Genomic DNA, 22,265 nt, shown 5'->3' with positions numbered 1-22,265 from the left:
TTAGACTATTGAGCACAGAGACAAAAAGGCATCAGAGGCACATACACAGTTAGTTGCACAAACAGGATTAGACCTCCAATGTCCTAATTCTCACGTTTAAGTTCCCTGTCCAAGAGATGACATTTTCATTTCAGGGGTATGCAGCAACATTAAGGGAAACAATGCTGTAGACGATAAGGGCATGAATACATTTTTGGACTGCAATGTCACAAGGTGCTCTTATCTTCTTCAAATGAAGAAATCACTCCTGATATTCGGGATTCAACAGGTCCAGCGTGAATACTAGATCTTCTCAAACAGTCCATATTTTAATGGATAATGATGCTGTTATTGCTTTGGGTTCTGACTACTGCCTTCAAACTGCTTCAATATCTGTGATTTCACTGTTATAATATCTCTTGAGATGAGGCTGTTTTTAGATGGAGAAATTCTCCTAAAGGTGAGATTATTTAACCAAAATCAGATCACGAGTGACATAGCTGGAATAAAAACTGATGATTTCCAGTTCAAAACTCTTGTTTTGGCCTCTGACACTTCCTGAACAGATATTTGCCCCTCACCTCTATGACGGAAATATGTACCTGGGACATGGAGATGCTGAAAATACACAAAAACATAGCCAGTTGTTAGCAATTTTTCCCCCTTTGGGAGACCGCCTCTAAAGCTGATTGAAGCCTTGTCATTAAAATTGAGGGGTTTTAAGATCCCTGCAGAAGGGAGTCATTCCTCTTGAATACAAGAGTTCCCACCTACGGGCCTCAATAAATATTTGTTCAATGCGCCATTTCTGCAGCTCTTAAAAACCCGTAAGACTTCCGAGAAGAAAGGGTAGAGAATAGGAGTATGAGTAGGTGTGTGTGACCGAGATTATTCCCGGGCTGGTTACTTGGCTATGTCGCAAACCACTGTGGGAGCAAAGAACAAGAAGCCCGTACACTCGGGCTTCCTGAAAGAGTGAGCATGAGGAGCAGGGATGAAGGTGTAATCACCGCAGGGATCAAAATCACAGAACAACAGTCTTTTGGGCCTATGTGGTGTGTTTTTTAACCAGCTAATTTACATTTTAATCAACGGGAGGAGGGGAAAACGGCCCATTTCTTTCCCACAACACCAGAAGGTAATCAAGATCATGAACTGGAGCTTTAATACAGAGAGAGAACAGCCACATGACTGCACTGAGGCTACGGCAAGGCTGTCAAGGGAAGAAAAGGACTCAGAATTGTATTGAGCTGTTCTTAAATCCTAACCCAGAGGGATACAGGTGGATGAGGAAAGCAGAGGGAAAGTGGATTTTTAGTGAGACTTTCTATGCGGAAGAAGGCATGACAGACTACAAAAACCATAAAACTCTCCAGCATGTGTTAGGAATGCATATGGTACACTATACCAATCCCATGATTCTTTTTTTTTTTTTCCAATTCTGGCAAAGCTTGGGGTATTAACCTCTAAAAGGTCACAGTACATGCAAAGCTTTCCATTCAACTTGGAAGATAATTCACTAAATTAACAATTTATAGAACCCTGTGAAGGTTTCTGAAAATTATTCCATACTTCTCCAATGGGGTATTTACAAACAATATGCTTTACTTTTGTCAATATACAGCTGTGGGAAGGAAATTAAAGGAAAAAAAAATTAAGTTCTAAAACTGAATCTTAGAAGGCACTGTAAAGAAATGAATAGATCATTTTGATTTGGGGAGAAAAGTCACCAATAACCAAAGCCACACCTGGTAAAATCAATGTTATCCACCCAAATGATTCCAGATAATCAAGAACAACTTCTTACGGTTTTTGTTTTGCTTTGAATGGAAACTGATACAGATTCTGAACAGAATCTGATGAGGGAGAAAACGTACTAGCTATCTGAAAGCTTGATCATAGGAAAAGCATTCTGCAGTCCTTAAACTATAAATCCCTTCCTATTGGTGTAACCAAGTACATCCCTGATAGAGAAGCTAAAGAAGAGCCAGGTTTTCATCCTCCCTCCCACTTTTCCTCCAAAAATCTCACTGCTATTCTCTGATACCAACCTCTGACTGAAAAACTTAGGACCTTCACCCTGCCCTCTCATCCCCAGCACTCTACTTCAAAAACAGTAGAAGTGCCACTCTGGAAAATAGTGTGGAGGTTCCTCAAAAATTTTAAAATAGATCTACCCTATGACCCAGCAATAGCACTGCTAGGAATCTACCCAAGGGATACAGGAGTGCTGATGCATAGGGGCACTTGTACCCCAATGTTTATAGTAGCACTTTCAACAATAGCCAAATGATGGAAAGAGCCTAAATGTCCATCAACTGATGAATGGATAGAGCAGTTGTGGTTTACATACACAATGGAATACTACTTGGCAATGAGAAAGAATGAAATCTGGCCTTTTGTAGCAATGCGGATGGAACTGGAGAGTGTTATGCTAAGTGAAATAAGTCATACAGAGAAAGACAGATACCATATGTTTTCACTCTTATGTGGATTCTGAGAAACTTAACAGAAGACCATGGGGGAGGGGAAGGGGGAAAAAAAAAGAGAGGGAGGGAGCCAAACCATAAGAGACTCTTAAAAACTGAGAATAAACTGAGGGTTGATGGGGGGTGGGAGGGCGGGGAGGGTGGGTGACGGGCATTGAGGAGGGCACCTCTTGGGATGAGCACTGGGTGTTATATAGGAAACCAATTTGACAATAAATTTCATTTAAAAAAAATAATGTTATATCCCAAAAAAAAAAAAAAAAAAAAACAAAGAAAAACAGTAAAAGTTAGTGTTGGATGTTCAAAAACTGTTTAGCCTTCCCATTAAACATAAACCACCAAGAATGTGAGGCCGATCAAAACATCAACAACCCAGGAGGTAGCTCTAAATGCCAGGTGAACAGTAGGGATAGAATCTATCTACAATGGAGACAGAGGAGAAACCAGTATTTTCAATGCAAGGGTCAAACATCAAAAGGTTTCTTCCTTCCACCTTTGTGGTTCCACAAACCCATATGCAACCCTCAATTCCAGAGCTCCTCTAAGACTACCACCAGTCTTAAGTACTCCAAAGTCCAGTGCAACTGCATCGAGTACTTACTTGTCTGGGAAAATGTTCTGAGCAGGCACTTGATCCTTTTTCTTGGTGGCTTCAGTCAGAGGGAAAACGGTCTTTATTTTAGAGAGAGGAATCTGACATTTAGCTGTCACCTCAGCAGGGGGATCCAGCATATTCAAAATATGCTGCTGAATTGGGGGCAGAGGCTCTTGGGGATGTAAAGCTCTGTGCGCCAGACACTGTGGAAAAGGCAGAAGGGTTTTAAAACACAGATGCAAACACCATATACAATTTCTTTATACTTTTCTGGTCAGAGACCCTCGATCTTTGGTTTGGGAGGGCTACAGGATTCCTACCACATGTAAAAGAGAACAAAGAGGGTGGCCTCGGGACCACCTTGGTTTGCAGGACACCAGCAGGGTCTACAACCGGATCTCAGCCGAGCGGCACCATGAGCGGGAGGCCTCCTAGAACAGAGGCTCATCTTATAAACAGAGGCTGCTGCTTCCACCACCTGGACAATATGTGGGGTTCTCTAAAACACATTAATTCCAAGGGCCTCGAATCCTTTTACCTCCCTTCAGAAGACTGCTTTCCCCCTCGCATAATCTTAGAAAACGACGTGTGGTAGATGAAACGGGGCTAAAACAGAGCCACTATGCTCGGTGAGTCCCAGGAAGAAATCTGCGAGAGAGATGAGAATGCTGGTCTGTCCCAAACCTCCCCAGAGTGCTCAGTTTGGGCTCCTCTCCACCGGTCTACCCACTTCTGTCCATCTCCTCTCCCAGCACTCTCGTCCGGGGACCATGCCCCCTTGCCTGGGCCACCAGTCACCTTCTAACTGGTCTCCCAAAATCTACTTTCAGTATTCTGTGCAGCCAATGCCCTTACCGTGACCCTAAGAAGTCACGCACACCACGGCTCCTGCATGCCTCCCTCGTCTGCCACCTTCCTCCTTGCTCGTCACAACCCAGGTACACTGGGCCCTGCCTGTTTCCCTCAGGTGCCAGGCTCATGCTAGTCTTTGGGTCCTGAGTTTATCACTCTCTCTGCCTCACCGGCCTTCCCCTAGATCTCAACAGAGTTGAGCCTTTTTTTAATCCTTCTGTTCTTTGCCCAACTATGATCTCCTCAGAGAGGCCTACCTGGACACTGTGAAGGAACCCCTCCACGCCCAGCCTGCCACCCAGCTGTTTTCTATCATTACCCCTGTTTTACAGTTTCCATAGCATTTGTCAGTATCTAAAATGATCAATTTTGTAGTTTACTTACTATTTAACCTTCCCTCTTAAAAGAAGAGATCTTGTTTGTCTTGTTTAGTGCTGAATTCCAGGTACTAAAAGCCGTGCCTGGCACACAATAAGCACCTAACAGGTATTGGCCGAAGGACTAAAGTACTCCTTCCCGAGACTCCACCTGTTAACACAAGTGTCGGGAAGCAGCACCAAGAGTGGGGCCAGGGTCCAGGCCAGGTTCTGTGCGGCGCACATGAGTGGAAATCCGGACAGCAAGCCTCCTCCGTTTGGTCACCCGTACCGCTTTCAGTCTGCTCAGCCTGCCTGTAGCGGTGCTGGTGTCTGCCCAGAAAAGTGAATACTCCGAAAAGGAGTGCAGGAAGGTGAGCAAAATGCAACTATCACAGACCTCTCCTTTCCTTTTGCTAGAGAATCATCCCAAAGTTAGGCTGGAGAACACGAGTCCTACTATTCCCACCTTTAAACGATTTGCACACTGGTAATTTTAAAGAAAAAAATCCAGGAGGCTGAAAAGTTCTTACAATTCAAAACACTGTTTCATATCACAAGGTATAGGATTTATAGCACCTCATGAACTGTTTTCCTCCCCTGTAGGAAACGTTAGGCTGGAAGTCTCCATTCTAAAAAGACCAAACAAACAAAAACAAAAAGCTGAAACTTAGATAGTAAATATCACCTGAGTTGACGGCTTCTAGAACTCTGATGTGCTGCTCTGTCATCTCATCTCAACACAGTGACCACACTTGTCCTTCTCCACAGTATATTAATCCGTCTCAGAGTCTGTTTTCCTCTTTCCTAATCACTCCACTTTCCCCTGAGCACCAGCAACATTAGCTCATTTAATGTGAAGCAAAAGGGGAAACCGAAGTGACTCCAAACCCTGTGAATCTACCCCCAACCTTCTTGTGCACAGTTCTAAATTCACAGTGCTCTCCCTCAGGTCATTAAATTATCTGCAAAGCTTAGAAAGCCCTCAGGACGTAAGCTGTAACCCAACACACAACACAGCAGACGACCTTTCACTTACTCTGGAAGACTCGCTGATACTCACTTAACATCTCTGAGACAACAACTAGAACAAATGGACAAATATCCTACACAACCTCCCCACAGAAAAACACTCCAGTAGGAACTCTAGGCAGTTCTTTCAAACAGTGTCATCACCCGCAAGTCGGTAATAATCTACAGGAGATGTGCTAAAGCATCAACCACTCCTACTTTTTCAAAGGTAGTACTTTAGATAAAACTAAGTGGGATACTTATCAAATTCATTCACTCAAAAAAACCTCAATTCATTAAAAAAACTGAGGTAATGAGAAAGTAATGCAATACTTTTTAATAGCAGAGAAGCTGACATTACACTCTTAAACCTATTAATTTGTCTTTTAAGCAACTGTTATTCCTTGATGTGATTTTTGTAATTTGAAAAAGACTAGAAAAAAACCCTGCAGGCCACATGATTAGCTCATAAGTTACGAGCATGTTGATGTTATGAGCATGTTGATTTTAACAACCCTGCATCAATGGTTTAAAAGCCAGTTGTAACTCTACACAAAAAGTGTATCTTTCAGCATTTCTTTTTTTTAAAAAATGCTTATTTATTTATTTTGAGAGAGACAGAGAGTGCATGTACAAGCAGGAGAGGGGCAGAAAGAGAGGGAGAGAGACTGAAAATGCCAAGCAGGCTCCACGCTGTCAGCGCAGAGGTAGAACCTGACACGGGGCTCGAGCTCACAAACTGTGAGATCATGACCGGAGCTAAAATCAAGGTCAGATGCTCAACTGACTGAGCTACCTAGGCACCCCTTCAGCATTTCTTTGTAAAATTAGAATTAAATTAACCTCATCAACAAACTGATGGGTAACCTCTCCTTCCTTCTGCCCCCTACTCCCAGCTGAGTCACTCTCAGCTATGAATGTTTCATTTATAAAGGAGGTTAAGGAAGTCTTCCTGGGTCCCCCATCCTACCTAGCTTCCTGTATCCTCTCTCCTTCCCTCCATCAGTAGAGCTTTCTCCTGCTCCCACCCCACTATTCCACCGCCGCTGGGCCCTCAATGTCAGCAGAGACTTCATGCAGACACTAAAGGCCCTTCGCCATGCTCGCTCACCATCACTCACCAGTGAGCAGCATGAAACTTGCTTTTTCTTTCTGGACACACGGATCACTCCCTGTGCCTTCCAAGGCACCAGCTTCTCCTAGTTCTTTCTACCTCTCTCTCTTTTTTTTTTTTTTTTTTTTTTGGAGAAGGGGAGAATAAGAATGGTTCATTTGTCTTTTAACAACCCTTCTTCTTCTGGCTGTTCCTAATTATTCACTCACACGCTGGTGTGCAGGACTTTGTTTTCTTTTCTTCTCACGCAACGCTTTCCCTAGGTGATCTTGTTCACTTCTATTACCCCAGTGGGGAGGACTCCCAAATCCATATACTTAGTCCTGACTTCTCTCCTGGGGCTCTGCATCCCTATTTCCAACTTCCCACTGGGTGTGTGTACTGGGATAGCCAACTGACAGCTCAAATTTAACACCTGCAAAAACACATGAACTACCTTTTCAGTCTGTTCATTCTATATTCCCCATCACAATTAACAGTGATGCCGTCCCTCAGGCACCCAAGCTAGGATCCTGTTATCTTTAATTCCTATTCCTCAACTACACCCAGCCCCTCCAGTCCTGTCTCCTCTGCCTTTACATTTTTCCTCTCCGCTTTCCCCGTCACTGCTTGAACTCTGGCCTTCAGGGGGCCACTGCAGGTTTCCCAACTGGTCTCTGCTGCACCTCCATGTCACCACCAGAGAGCTATTTTCTAAAAATCTGTCACCCACCTGCGGACAAAATCCTGTGGTGATTTCCCACTGCCTACAGGGCAACATGCAAGCGACTGGCTCTTCACGACCTGCCTTGCCCTCTTTTCCATCGTGTCCCCATAGAGCCTCTTATCCAGCCAAATGGAACGATCTGGAGACTCCCAAATCCAGCACCCTTCTTCCTGTTTCCGTGCTTCTGCACATGCTACTTCTTTTGCCTGGTGTGTCCTCTTCACATTTCCTCAGTGAAGCCTTCCTTAAGTCACCCACGTGCAAGAATCTCTCTTTTCCCCATATGGTTTTGTGCCCACCACTGTTGTACCTATTGGTTTTATGTCTCTACTCCTCTGGGCGGGGGGGAGGGGGGGTGCTTTAAGCAGTGAGCTTATTGTATCTTTAGCTCACAGCACAATGTTAGTACTTAATAAATACGTGTTAAAAAAAAAGTAAATTCAATTTATAAACACCATAGCAATAGTATTTCTTTATACAGACAAACCATATTAGAAACTCTCCCCCACAAAAGAAAGCAAGGTTGGTAAACTGTGAAAATCAAAGCTGCCAGTGTTTGCAGCTTTGAAAGGTAACAATACCTGTGCTTATGGCTTGTTATCTGTTCATCAACCCAATAAACATTTACTGAAGGCAGATGGAATACACCCTAGATAAATCTGCCAAGTATTAGAAGTTTCTATTTCCCACCATGGTGATCAAATGTTTTTGCAAGCTTTCCACACCAACTGGTCTGCTCCTCCCTTCCCTGCAAATGACAAAGGGCTTCAGGTCTTGAAGTCCACTTGTCAAAAACACGAAAGAAGTTTACACAAGTAACATGTACTTGACTGCACTTAGAATACTAGAGTATTCACTGAGTCAGCGCTTTACATGTTAAGCTTTATACTCTCTCATTTTTTTTTTTTTTAAAACCAGGAGAAAGTGCTAACACAGTCCCCCACTACCACAAGTTATGCAGTTGAGTTTCCCACATTTGGGGAAGTCACAGGGGTCAGCACATCCAAAGTGCAATAGATAAACCTCACCCTGGGAAAACCACCTTCGCGATCAGGTATCTCTCCTGCCAGGTAAGTTTTTAAGCTTTATATTCTAATTTTGAAGAAAAGATTTGTTTTCACTACTTAAGGAATCACAAGCATTAAAAAACAGGCAGTTCCTTTTGAGTAGAAGATCCCTCAAAATTACATAAGGACCCAATATGGACTTGAGTCAGTCACTTTGAGAAAGGAGTCAAAAGGGACAAGGAGTTGTCTCTCCCTCACCTCCCCATATGTCTACCTGCCCCTGCCCCTGCAAGAGCAGGTCCTCCACTCCTCAGTGAGGAAGACCTAGCCTGAAAAAGCTGCTTGTGATGTTTGTCAGCTCTGTGGGGTTCAGAGAGGGCTCTGTCCTACTGCCAGCAACTTCATCCGGGACTGGAACATTCCTTCAGTCCATCCACTCCCTATCTCAGCACAAGTCAGTCTGCCTATCAGCCTTCCCAGCTGCCCTTAATCCAGTCACCACCTTCCAATTACTTTGGTCCAAGATGCAGAAATACCTATTTTACGTTTTTTTGTGTTTTAGTCACTCTTTAATAATTTAACACTAACCCTCTTTATGCGACCTCTATGCTACCTTTAATTATGAAATTTTTGATAAATGTGGTACTGGAACACTTCTCTAATGTTATTATAAGGTCACAAAAAACTCTCCTACTATTTGCATATAAAAAACAAAGAAAAGTCTCATTCACATAAAATAGAGGAGAAAAGCCTAGAAAAGGCATGAAGAACAATCTGCTCTTTATGAAAAAACTAGCCTTAAAAAAAACCCAACAAGACTATAGATGCTGGCGAGGATGTGGAGAAACGGGAACCCTCTTGCACTGTTGGTGGGAATGCAAACTGGTGCAGCCGCTCTGGAAAGCAGTGTGGAGGTTCCTCAGAAAATTAAAAATAGACCTACCCTATGAACCAGCAATAGCACTGCTAGGAATTTACCCAAGGGATACAGGAGTACTGATGCATAGGGGCACTTGTACCCCAATGTTTATAGCAGCACTCTCAACAATAGCCAAATTATGGAAAGAGCCTAAATGTCCATCAACTGATGAATGGATAAAGAAATTGTGGTTTATATACACAATGGAGTATTACATGGCAATGAGAAAGAACGAAATATGGCCCTTTGTAGCAACGTGGATGGAACTGGAGAGTGTGATGCTAAGTGAAATAAGCCATACAGAGAAAGACAGATACCATATGTTTTCACTCTTATGTGGATCCTGAGAAACTTAACAGAAACCCATGGAGGAGGGGAAGGAAAAAAAAAAAAAAAAGAGGTTAGAGTGGGAGAGAGCCAAAGCATAAGAGACTCTTAAAAACTGAGAACAAACTGAGGGTTGATGGGGGGTGGGAGGGAGGGGAGGGTGGGTGATGGGTATTGAGGAGGGCACCTGTTGGGATGAGCACTGGGTGTTGCATGGAAACCAATTTGACAATAAATTTCATATATTGGAAAAAAAAAAACCCAACAAACTAGCCTTCCTACAGAAAAAAGAATTTTTCAAGTATCTTAAATTTACTTCTTTCTCTCCAACAGCTCAAAGTATTTTTATGTTTTTCAGTAGAAGAGGAAGCTATTATTCTTTCATTAAATAAAGCAACTGAAGCCCTCAGAGGACAAAAATGCTTGTGGCCAATTACACTCTTTTCACCAACTCATTTAAAAAATTTTTCACTCATTAAAAAAAAAAAAAAAAAAAAAGACTGGTTCATCTTCCCTCTCTTACCTGATACAACCTCTGATGTTGAGGGTTTGGGATTTTGGTGGTTGGAAACAAGTCTTCAATGGTGTCTTCCTTTTCATCTTTCTTTACCAAGCTCATGGAGTCGATCAAAGCATCAACAGCACTCAACTGAGCCTCTAAAGCAAGGATAAACGAGCAGTGCCAAGGAGAAATGATTACGTCCACTGTTCTACACTAAAACAAAATGCTTTCCATTCACAGATACAGAAATACTGGCAAGTTACACAGTCCAGGCCTGGCCAAAATAGTCTCTAGTCATGCAAGTCATTTAACTAAACTGAGTCTTGGTTTTCTCTTTTGTAAAAAGAGCTATTTAGAGTGGCTGGTCTCTTAGGTCCTATCTAGCTATACCATTTGGTCAACTTTCACAGTGTAATACCACATCGAAAGCAAAAGTTTGTTCCAAAGGAAGCACCACAGCCATACAAAACCCATCTTCCATACAGTGACTCAAAATATTCAGTATTCAATGAGTTAGTATGTTCAAAAAATTTGTAATTATCTGAAGGAGAAACATGGAAAAGAAAATACCTTTGGTGAGAAGGCATAAGCTTTACCAGGATTTCCTAGAACTTGTATCAGACTGACTTGATAGGAAGACAGAAAAACCCAAAGGGAAGACACTGGCAGACCAGAGGGAGTAGACTCCTTCTCAATCTCCACAAGTCAGAATGAGCTCTCTCCTCTCCCAAACCATATGGCCTGTATGCACACCTGTGCACACGTCTTACCCTACTCTATCCAAACTGTAAGACCCTTGAGAGCAGAAACATGACAACTTCTTCATTACCTCCCTCCCAATACCTAACAGAAAGCAACTGCTCTTAAATAAAAATCTACCGACTCAACAAAAATGGCACAGTCCAGAGCAACGCGGATGAAAGGCAACACTCTCCAAAACGCTTCTACCTAAACTACCGTGTGTAACTTCCATTCTGCTGATTCACACAGCAGCTCAGCTGTTAAAAGCTGAAGTGCTATTTTTGGACCATTCACAGCCAGTCGGCAAAAGGTGGAAGAGAATAAGCAGCTCCTAAAAAGCCTACTAGGCTTCTAGTCTTCACCTTCTCAAGTATCCCTTTTACCACAAAAAGAAAGAGCTTATAGATATTTATCACGATACATTTCTATCCCAGTTTCAGACTTTCCAGGGGGAGCTTTCAGACCTTACCAGCTGGCACCACCTTAAGCTGACACAGCCATCACGACCTTAAGCTGACTACTGCAGGGTCCACCTGGCAATAGGGAGGAGGTTGCACCTGTGTGTGGGAACGTTCAGTGGCTGTTACCTGCTACTTCAAGCTACTATCAAGACCTCTACATAATTGGAATTGCATACCTCTACATAAACATCTTCTTGGGACACGTGCCAAACAGGTTTAATGATCCATTTTGCAATGGAGAAAATGCAAATAATAATACACGAACACAAAGGAAATAAAGCAAGGCAGAAAGATACTGAATATTTTAGATCCTGAGTAAATGGTTTATATGTCTATATGATAATTTTTCAACAAAGCTCTCTTTTTTAAATGTCTATGCATTTAACATTTGAAATTATCAAGATGTAGAGAACTGATACTGTAAATACAGTGCAGGCTTCTATACATTCAAGTCCATGCCTGACTCTGCCATGATGCACAGGGACTCATTTCTAGAAGGTAAAGACACAGTGCTAGGCCCCCTTTGGTTCATGGCTTTTCTACTGCACACAGATCCTAACAGATCTAACCAAAAAAACAGAAAGAACCCACTTCTGAGGCTCATCTCACAACCCCCTAATCCTACAATGACACACAGATTTAAACTTTCAAACTAAAACATCTACTCATTTTTTTTGTGTTCTTTTTGGTATATTCATCACATTTGGCCCACTATGATATCTTACGCAACTGCCTTAAACTGTGAGCTCTCTCAAAGACAGTATCTGTGAGCATCATTCTGTGTGGCACCCTGACATTTGTAGCCAGGTGCTTAATAAAGTCCTTTTCTCATCAAGCCCAAAGTTAACTCCTAGAAACAAGGAACAAGGAGACTGAAACTGTTACCGTAAACTACAAAGAAAAGGCAAAGAGAAAAGTTAATCTCCAGCACTGTTACTTTTCAAAGACAGTTACATCGTATTTTATGTGGGACACTAAAGTCACAGCTTTGACACTATACATCAGTTCACTTCAGCAGAGGGCAAACTGGTTCACAACCAGAGAATGTACATCCATTTCCCACAAGTTGCTCCCTAGATACAAACTCTAAGTCAGAAGTGGGAAACCAGACAGTGTTTGGAGAGTCCAGGGCAAACCTACCCCTACTTTCATCATGCCCCACTTTCATCATCACTGTGTACGAGCATGACTGGAATCCAAGCAATTCCACTCTGTGAAATTCCCTGGTCCCAACCATGACTGCAGACAGGTGATTTCCCAAGAACAGTCTGTGTTTAGAGGCAATTAATGAGCAAATGGAAATAAACTCACCTGTGGGAGTGCATTTCTTACTATTTTTCAAGGATGAAAACATATATTGTCGCAAGTCTTCCATAAAAGGCAGCTGCACATACATTAAACACTAGTGAGAAAGAAAGGAAGTAAAAGCAGAAACAACCAAATTAATGGAAAAAATATAAAACTGGTCTCAAACACCATGAAGGTGGCACAACTGAAGTATTTCAAGTCAGACAAGTCAAGTCTGGTACATGGTAAGTAAAGTGTTTTGATTTGTTATCAGTTGCACACAACTGTAAATTAACAGCACAAAGAATATCAAACATAAGAGAAATACTTAAAAGAAAGACTATCAAAGAATATCTGCAAAATGCATGACCAATACAAATCAGAAGGGTGTGGTGTCTAGAAGGTTGAGCGTGAACTCATGACTTTTGCCTTCTCTTTTCCAGTTTCTCTTTTCTACCACAGAAAAGTTCTCTGAGAAACAGTATGTGGTAAAGAATCTGGGCCTATATTTTGAACAGGTGAACCCTAAATAAACGGAATTTTTCTCTTCCAATTTTTATTTAAATTCTAGTTGGTTAACATACAGGGCAATACTGGTTTTGGGAGCAGAATTCAGCAATCTATCACTTATCATACAACAACCACATCACAAGTGCCCTCCTTAGTACAGACCCTCCCTTCCCCACCTCCCTCTGTCAAGCCTGTTTGTTCTCTAAGAGTCTGAACTGAGTTTTTCAAGGATCACAACAAAATCATATCCTCGACCTTTATTCATAGTCTTCATTTGTAAAAATGAGGGTACTCTCTCTCCCCATTAGGTTCTGAAAAATCAAGAAGGGTAAGAACCGAGAGGTCACTGGATTGGGCAAACAGAAGGTTTATTGTTAACTTTCATCGATTTGATTTAATCATAAGTTCCTTACCTACTTCTACAATTTATGTTTTTTCACTGCAACTGAAGGTGTGGTTCACACACCAACAGCATCAGCATTACTTGGGAATTTGTGAGATACGCACAGTCTCAAGCACCTCCCCAGACCTACACTATCAGATCACCAAGTAATTCCCATGCACAGTAATAGCTGAGAAGCACTGTTTGGAATAAAGGAACTGAGGGAAAATAATTAACTTGAAAGACCTGTGGGTTGTACCTCATAGGCATCCTTGATATAAGGAAAAGCCATGCCAACTTGAGGATTAGTTCTTCCGGCATAAGCATATCGAACCACGGCCACCATGTCTAATTCATCCAAAGCATGAATCAGGGAGGAAAGTGCCACTGCTGCTGCCTAGGGAGAAAGACACTGCGTTAACCAAGCCAACGTGTGTGTACTTTCCCAGCGGAACTCAATCCAGCTGACCCTTGAACATGTGGGCAGGAATGCACGAGTCCACTTATACGCTGACTTTTTTTTTAATGTTTATTTTTGAGACAGAGAGAGAGAGAGACATAGCACAAGCAGGGGAGGGGCAGAGAGAGAGGGAGACACAGAATCGGAAGCAGGCTCCAGGCTCTGAGCTGTTAGCACAGAGCTCTACGTGGGGTCTGAACCCACGAACTGTGAGATCATGACCTGAGATGAAGTCGAACGTTCAACCGACTGAGCCACCCAGGCGTCCCTGCACAGATTTTTATAGCATAGTACTGTAAATGCATTTTCTTTTCCTTATGATTTTCCTAATAACATTTTCTTTTCCCTAGCTCACTTCACTGTAATACACCATATAATACACATAGCATATAAAATACATATTAACTGCTGTTATTGGTAAGACTTTCGGTAGACAGTAGGCTATTAGTAGTTAAGTTTTCAGGGAGTCAAAAGTTACACTGTATTTTTGACTGCATGGGGTACCAGCACCCTAACTCTCCACTCCTCTCCAGTGTCCAAAGTTCAACTGTACTCGGAAGATTGCTATCCACTTAAGAAAAAGAAATTCCTGGGGCGTCTGGGGTGGCTCAGTAGGTTGAGCGTCCAACTTTGGCTCAGGTCATGATCTTGCGGTTTGTAACTTTGAGCCCCGCGTCGGGCTCTGTACTAACAGCTCAGAGCCTGGAGCCTGCTTTGGATTCTGTGTCTCCTTCTCTCTCTCTCTGCCCCTCCCCCATTCATGTTCCATCTCTCTCTGTCTCAAAAAAATAAACAAACATAAAAAAAAAAAAAAAGAGGGGTGCCTGGGTGGCTCAGTCAGTTAAGCATCTGACTTCAGCTCAGGTCATGATCTCGAGGTTTGTGAGTTCAAGCGCCGCGTCGGGCTCTGGGCTGATGGCTCAGAGCCTGGAGCCCGCTTCGGATTCTGTCTCTCCCTCTCTCTCTGCCCCTCCCCCGCTCATGCTCTGTCTGTCTCTCTCTGTCAAAGATAAATACCCATTAAAAACAATTAAAAAAAAAAAAAAAGAAAGAAAGTCCTTTTGTCTTTATACATTGTTTCCACCATGCTTACAACCTATATTATTAGCTGGCAGACAGCACACCTTTATTAGCAATGTTACTAAAAATGAAATTATTTGTTGGCAGTTACAGATTATCCAATTCAGCAAACTTCTGAGCTCTAACGCTGTAACGTTTTTATTTAGAATTTGAGTTTTGATTAAGTTTTGCGCTTATAAAAATTTACTCTGGGACCCTATAGCTGATAACTAGATCAAACATATAGACTGAACAGAAAACATACGGAGTATTTTTAGTGTTTCTAAAGCCTGAGTAGGAATTACTATTATTATAATTTGGAACTGATAATATGATAGAAAACATTAACCTCTTTTTTCTGCATCTTCTTCATGCCAGAAATTAAAAAGGTTCTGTTAACTCTTCTCAGTTGTTACCAGAATGAACATATTTAAAATAGTGGTCCTAGAACACCATTTGTGCCTGGCTCACATTGCTTTTGAGTCTCTTCAAGATATATTGATCATGTATTGATTTATCCTTAATTTTTTTTCATAGTTTGGTCAGATAAATTCAGATGTATATAATGGAACACCTTTTCTTGACTGAACTACGCTACGATGTCCACAGGAATATGCAGTAAAGAAAAATAAAGAACTATACTAGGTCTAAAAAAAAAGACTGTTATCCACTTTATTACTATTTCAGATTTTTTAATTTAATTTTATTTTTTTCAAGAGAGAGCAAGAGAGCGGGGAAAGGGGGAAAAGAAGAGGGAGGGGGAGGGGAGGGAAAGGGAGGGAGCGGGGGAGAGAGAGAGAGCGTGAGCCAGTTTCAAGCAGGCTCAAGCAGGCTCCATGCCCAGCACAACCCTGGGATCATGACCTGAGACGAAATCAAGAGTCCGACGCTTAACTTGACTGAGCCACCCAGGTGCCCCCAGATTTTTTTAAGCGCCCCTGTACCCACTTCAAGGCCACATTGTACACATCTGATTTGGTCAGACATATTGTAACCTCTTCTGAAACTTCACTTCATTATGTGGATCCTCTCTTATTGTATCTTATCTTCATCTTCCTTCTTCTCTGAATTCATACCCTTATCCTCCAAATAAACTCCCCTCTCAGCCTTCCTAAACAAAATATTTCTTTTTCTCCCCCTCTCTCCATAAATTACTATCTAGATCGTTCCTTTCACCTCTAAATGTCATGAAATAATAGTCTTGGTGTTTTTGCTGCTTACAACACAATTATTCTTTCATCTAATCCAGCTACTGACCTCACCTTCCTTACTGAAATTATTCTCCAAAGTCACCCATGACCTTCTAATTGTCAATCGTTTGTTCCCATTCTATTTGACCTTTCAGGAGCACTTAACCATCCCCTTTTCTCTGTACTTTCTCCTTCTTTGGCTTCAGAAACAATACTCTTCTCTGTGGGTCATCCCTCCCCTAACTCTTCAGTTCTTCCACTAATCGTGAAATTCTTCTGTTCTTGGCTTTTCTCTCCTTCTCTCACTCTGAAACTCTACTGGGGGATTATTTTATCCAGTCCCGTGAGTTGATGAATCAGAATCTGTATATTCAGCTTTAAAACTGAATCCAGACTTTAAAATCCAGGATTCTATTGCCTACTAGCCGGTAGATAGCTCCTACGGTTAGACCACAGGTATTGCAAACTGTTCATGACCAACAATGAACTACTATCTTTCCCCCATTCTCCTCCAGTGCTCCCTACTTCACGAGCTCCATCTCCCAATCAACCAAACGAGAAGCCTCCAAGTTTTTAGTAATACCACCTGACTCATCTCTCACCTTCACATGTTCAGCAAACTCAGCCAATTCTACTTCTGCACTGTCTCTCAAATCTATCTTCTTTTCCATCGCTGCCTCTCCAGTTCAGAGCTGATCATGTCAGTCCCTTCCCTAAGAATCTCCAAAGGTCCCACTCCTCTAGCCTCGGGGGTCTGTCCATTACTCCTGGACTAGCCTTGCACTTTCCATCCTCTGTGGCTTTCTGTTCTTATAGTTTCCTCCTAGCTAGAATGTCCTCTCCACATCTGTCTCCTGAGCTCCTAACCGATTTTCACGGCCCAGTAACGTGACACCCTCTCCATTTTAGATTTGCTTCACTCTCCCTCTCCATAACTCCCAAACACATTGTCTGTACTTTTCTCAATGTTAAAGTTAACCTTTATCAAAGTTAGCTATGTAGATTTTCATTTCCCCCACTAAAAACCTGTAACCTCAATACCCTTTCATCAAAATCCTCTATAGGTTTCGCGACAGACTCATTACCTTTTTAGTTCAATTCAAGGAATATTTACCTAGTGCCTACTCTTTGCTACACAATGTCTTAGGTCCTGTAAAAAAACAAGGATGAGTCCCTGATCTCACTGAGCTAATACCTTCTTTACTAACAGGAAGTGACATACGTACCAAATACAGAACTTGTATAGTCTAATAAGTCCCAATAGACCGATAAACACAATGGGAGTCTGAGGAAGAGATTGCTTCTAATTTATTTGCAAATTTCTATCTGGGTGTCTTTGACAGAACCAACTGGGATATTGAAGGAAGGATGGGGTCAGGGATGACTGTGACATTGTAAACACAATGCTACACCTGTGGGAAACTCAACGAAAGCTCCATTTCCTTCTCTTCCTCCTCCCTTTCTCCTCCACACACAGTACAAATCACGTACAAGTGTAGATTCTCCATACACAAAAATAATTATATGTTCATGACCAGAGAAAACATATTTTTAAAAGGAATTATTCACGGAATCATAGAATATTTGAGTTGGAAAACAACAGCATTCATCTAGTTTAACAACCCACATGCTGACAAAACTCCCTCCCCAAAATCTGGCTGGTGGAAATAAAGACTTCTGGGAAACATTCAGGAATGGAGATCCAACCATCTCACAAGAAACCAATCCACTTGGAGGTAGTAATCCTTGTTGACAAAGTAATTCTTCATTTTGAACAAAACCACCACTTGTTGGCAGGAAACCTAGTTTATTTTCCATTCCACATAACAACCCTCTAATGCATGGAAGAAGGCTCTCATGTCTGTCATCCCTCCTACTTCCCTACCCACCTATGGAAGTTTTTTCCATACAACCTTTTATTGGAAGTCATCATGACATAATTGTATGTCCCTTCCTCCTCTGCTTATCTCAGAAGCTCCAATTAGTTAATACTCTTCTTTGACTAGGACATCAAGAACTTACACCACAGAGTGGCCCTTTGCCATTAGAAGAGGATTTTTTTTTCCTTTCAGTGACTCAAAGTAACCCAAGGATACGGGGTCTGTGTGAGGTTGGACTGGAATTATACATGACACAAGGCTGCCCTCAGCTAGCAAGTCAAGATAATCACGTAGGCCGTACCACAAAGCTGTTGTCAATAGTCTTCACTGCATACCGGCAATCACATGAAGTGATCAGAATTTTGTCTGTGTGAAGGGATGCTCAGTTGGAGTTAAAATTCAGAAGTTAAAAATGCTGTTAAGCTATGACAACAATATATACTAGACACACATAATTCCCAAGAGGATCTGATTCAGGAAAAACCCATAAACTTGGATTCTTAAGTAAACCAGAATTGACATATGCCTACTGTGCTCTAACGACAAACCCATTCAGTGCTGATGGGAAGGCAAGCAATTCTCCTAACTGAACTGTTCTGAGAATGGCATGCCTACTCACTAGGTCAACAGCCAGGTAACCCTCAGAAGCGAGGAGGACGCAGAAAAGGGCCCAAGAGGCTAGAGCAAGTACTTACACCACTGCCCTCCCCATACCCCAAACAAGCCTTCTACATCCAGATGACTAACATCACATGCAAATACTTCCGGAACTCCAATACCTGTTTAAGTAGCCTTAAATGGACACTAGACTGCAATATTCCGGTCAAGATCACACCTCCAAATGACACGTTCCAACCTGGAGGCTGAGTAGAAACCATTTACAGAGAGGGCAGAGGTGACAGTAGGATGCAAGAGTCATGAGTTGTTAGCCAGGCACAGACCAGCTTGAAGACAGAAGCTCTTGGAGAGGTGGGAAAAGAGCACAAAGAAAGAGCAAAGGGTGCACAGGTGAATTTCTCAGAGAGGGAGGTGGTCCAGTGAATCACGAAAGCTCAGCTCCAGAATGCTAAAGCCAGCGCTGAATGTCCAGTGTATATGACGATGAAAATGGCAACCTGACCCCAAGCCTCCTGGACATCTGACCATGAGACTCCCATACCTAAATGCATTTGTTCAAATGTTTTCGTTCTTGATACTCACCTGGTCTCCAACTGAAGGACTATGTTCTCAGGCCTTGTGCTCATGCTATGACAAATTCATTTATCGTGTCTCCATTTTCAAAGTTAAAGGTCAGTGAACTTTCCCACTGCTGTTGCAAGAATTAACCACAAATAGCCCCACACAACTCACTTAAAATGACAATTCAATTCTGTGGCACTACCTCAAAGGCTTACTGTCAACTTACCTCATCATCTTTTGCTGCAAAGACCTTTAGGACTTGATTTCCCACAAAATATCTTCTGTGGACCTACAAGAATTAAGTAAGGAAAACAACTGGTTTTGATCCAAAGTAAGTAACACTCATAGCCATAATGCCACAGTTATTAAGAAATTCTATTCTAAGTGCTCTTAGTAAAAAACATTCACAGGGGCTAGAACAAACTTACTGCTTGAGGTCCAATTCAACACAATAAATATGTGAATTCTAAGCATATGTCAAACACTGTTCTGAGCACTGTGAACACAGTACTGATCAGGATGTAGTCTTGTCTGAAGGAGCTCAGACAAATGTGAAATTAACTGCAATGCAGTGCTATGCTCCAGCACTACACAAGCACAAGAATACAGTATTATAACTCAGGGCCACAAAGGCACATGAACGGAGCATCTAACTTGGTCATGAAGGGTCAGAGCAGGCTTCTGCAAATGGTGACACTGAGGTCAGGACTTAAAGGATGCGCAGGAACTCAGAGAAAAATCTAGCACAAGCATCTTGGGCAGGGATACTAGTGTGAATAAGTCTGGAATGACATAAAAATGTAACACATTTGAGGAACTGCCTCTGTAGGGCAGTGCCCCGGTGCAAGGAGAGAGGTGAAAGATTACATTAGCAAGATTAGGAAAGATCAAAGAAGTCTCTTATTTGCAGAGTTAAGTGGTTTAGACTTCACCCCAAGAACAATGATGAGGCACCTGATAAACTGCAAAGAGACCAGAGTGAAGAACTAGTTAGAGAGGCAGGAGCCACACTGGGAAGGGAAACTAGCGAAACCAAAAATAAGTACTGCATGTCCTTTTGTCCCCCTTTAAGTTCAATTACTTCTCTGGCAGAGTATCAGATGGGTCAAAGCAGCTGTACCAGTATCTGATTAGGAAACAAATACTGAAGAGTGCCTACTATCATAACCAACCACTTGTATCTACTGACCAAGATCAGTTTCTCTCTCCTCTATGTAATCTCGAGCCTGGAGCTTATCTGTAAGAACGTGCCCTGTGCCATACAAGGCAGTGCTTCTCAAATGTTCTTCTGCCCTCCTGCCTCTGAAGCCAAGAGCCTGAATGCTTTTACAATAACAGCAGCTCGAGAAGATGGAGTCTCAAAGGTGTGAGGGTTTTGCCCACAGAATTCAAACACCCTCCATCTCCGCTTCTAGTCTCCATTTGAAAACCATTATTTAAAGAAATAAAGGAATAATCCTATCTTAAAACTAAAAAGTTTGCTACGTTCATATAGATTTGCCCTCCTATTAGAATCTGTAGTAGGGGCGCCTGGGTGGCTTAGTTGGTTAAGCATCCGACTCTCGATTTTGGCTCAGTTCATGATCTCATGGTTCATGAGTTCAAGCCCCATGTAGGGCTCTGCGCTGACAGCATGGAGCCTGCTTAGGAGTCTCTCCTTCTGTCCCTCTCTGCCCCTTCCCTGCTGGCTCACTCTCTTTCTCTCAAAGTAAATAAACTTAAAAAAAAAATCTGTAATACTTCTTGATTAAAGAACAGTTAATGATATCTTTTCCTAAGGCACTTAAGTGAGTTCTCAAAGGACAACCAGACATGTGGGGGAAGTTCTCATTAAATTCTTACCCATTAAAGGGGCGCCTGGGTGGCTCAGTCAGTTGAGCAAACAACTTCGGCTCGGATCACGATCTCATGGTCCATGAGTTCGGGCCCCACGTCGGGCTCTGTGCTGACAGCTCAGAGCCTGGAGCCTGTTTCAGATTCTGTGTCTCCCTCTCTCTGACCCTCCCCCGTTCATGCTCTGTCTCTGTCTGTCTCAAAAATAAATAAACGTTAAAAAAAAAATTTTTTTTGTAAATAAAAAAAAATTCTTACCCGTTATATAATTAGATACCCAGAACACTGACAATGTGGGGGAAGATAAATTGAAAATTTAAGAGAACAGTAATTTGCAGGGCACCTGGGTAGCTCAGTCAGTTAAGTACCCGACTCTTGATTTTGGCTCAGGTCATGATCTCCAGGTTGTGAGATTGAGCCCTGCATCGGGCTCTGCACTGACAGCAAGGAGCCTGCTTGGGATTCTCTCTCTCTCCCTCACTCTCTGCCTCTCCCCTACTCTCTCAAAATAAATAAATAAACTTTAAAAAAAAGAGAGAAGAGTTAATTTGCAACTTCACAATTGCAAAGAAAAAAAAAGAACGCCAAAACATGCCAAGGCCAAAAACCTATTTTATATAATTAAAATGTTCACCTCAATCCAATCCAGAAATATTAGTTTCCCTTATGTTAAGGGAATATGGAAAAATACGTGATCTTATTAAAAATAATTATTAGTCTGTTAAAAGGTACATACTTAGTTGCTATGGAAAACACCTCGTTCTTTTTTTTTTTTTAATGTTTTAATGTTTATTATTTATTTTTGAGAGACAGACACAGAGCATGAACAAGGGAGGGGCAGAGAGAGAGGGAGACACAGAATCTGAAGCAGGCTCCGAGCTGTCAGCACAGAGCCCGATGTGGGGCTCGAACTCACGAACTGTGAGATCATGACCTTAGCTGAAGTCAGATGCTTAACCAACTGAGCCACTCAGGCGCCCCAAAACATCTTGCTCTTAAGAGGGTGTGTATGCATTTGTTAAGATAATAGATGAAAGCAGGGATGAAAAATATTCAAAAAATCAGCTTGTCCATCTGGTGGTGGTCAGATTATGACTGATTAATGACATAGGCTCTGAAGTCAGAGAGACCTCATTCAAAACCAGTTTCTACCACCTTCCAGCTGTGACCTTGGGCCAATTACATACTCAATTTTCAAATGTATAAAATATATTATCCTGACACCTACCTAGGAGGGTTGTACTAAGAATTAAATGGGAATTTACATAAAATACATAGTATATTGAATGGAATATTATAACCACTCAAATAAATGGTGGCTATTATGATTATCTTCAATGTACCATTTGAGATTGTACTTAAGATAGAAATAATTTAGGGCTTAAAAACAACACAAGTCTGATTTAGAGGACATGCCATGACTTAA

General features: G+C 42.0%; 1 protein-coding gene, 1 long non-coding RNA gene and 1 other non-coding gene across 6 annotated transcripts in view; 1 reads left to right on the top strand and 2 right to left on the bottom strand.

Moving 5' to 3' along the window:
• The window catches only part of XRCC5 (X-ray repair cross complementing 5), a 131,732-nt gene that overhangs the window by 87,357 nt on the left and 22,110 nt on the right, over positions 1 to 22,265 (bottom strand). For all 4 annotated transcript variants that reach the window (XR_005790519.1, XM_040476181.1, XM_040476179.1 and 1 more), the window contains exons 10-14: positions 19,233 to 19,295; positions 13,498 to 13,635; positions 12,371 to 12,461; positions 9,879 to 10,012; positions 3,070 to 3,266 (exon numbers count right to left, since the gene is read on the bottom strand). Coding sequence is in view for 3 of the 4 variants with exons in the window: in XM_040476181.1 (XP_040332115.1) it covers positions 3,070 to 3,266; positions 9,879 to 10,012; positions 12,371 to 12,461; positions 13,498 to 13,635; positions 19,233 to 19,295 (623 nt within the window). In the remaining variant the exon portion in view is untranslated. The remainder of the gene's footprint in view (positions 1 to 3,069; positions 3,267 to 9,878; positions 10,013 to 12,370; positions 12,462 to 13,497; positions 13,636 to 19,232; positions 19,296 to 22,265) is intronic.
• On the bottom strand, positions 8,018 to 8,180 carry LOC121031180 (U1 spliceosomal RNA). Its single transcript, XR_005790603.1, has one exon. It is a non-coding gene; the product is annotated as a U1 spliceosomal RNA (small nuclear RNA).
• Positions 8,077 to 9,875, top strand: LOC121031040 (uncharacterized). Its single transcript, XR_005790528.1, has 2 exons — positions 8,077 to 8,172; positions 9,717 to 9,875. It is a non-coding gene; the product is annotated as an uncharacterized LOC121031040 (long non-coding RNA).

Source organism: Herpailurus yagouaroundi, unplaced genomic scaffold (assembly GCF_014898765.1).
Source record: "Herpailurus yagouaroundi ecotype Mexico unplaced genomic scaffold, PumYag 140, whole genome shotgun sequence".
Lineage (NCBI taxonomy): Eukaryota > Metazoa > Chordata > Mammalia > Carnivora > Felidae > Herpailurus > Herpailurus yagouaroundi.
The sequence above is the reverse complement of the archived record's forward strand: the minus strand, read 5'-3'. Positions and strand labels throughout refer to the sequence as shown.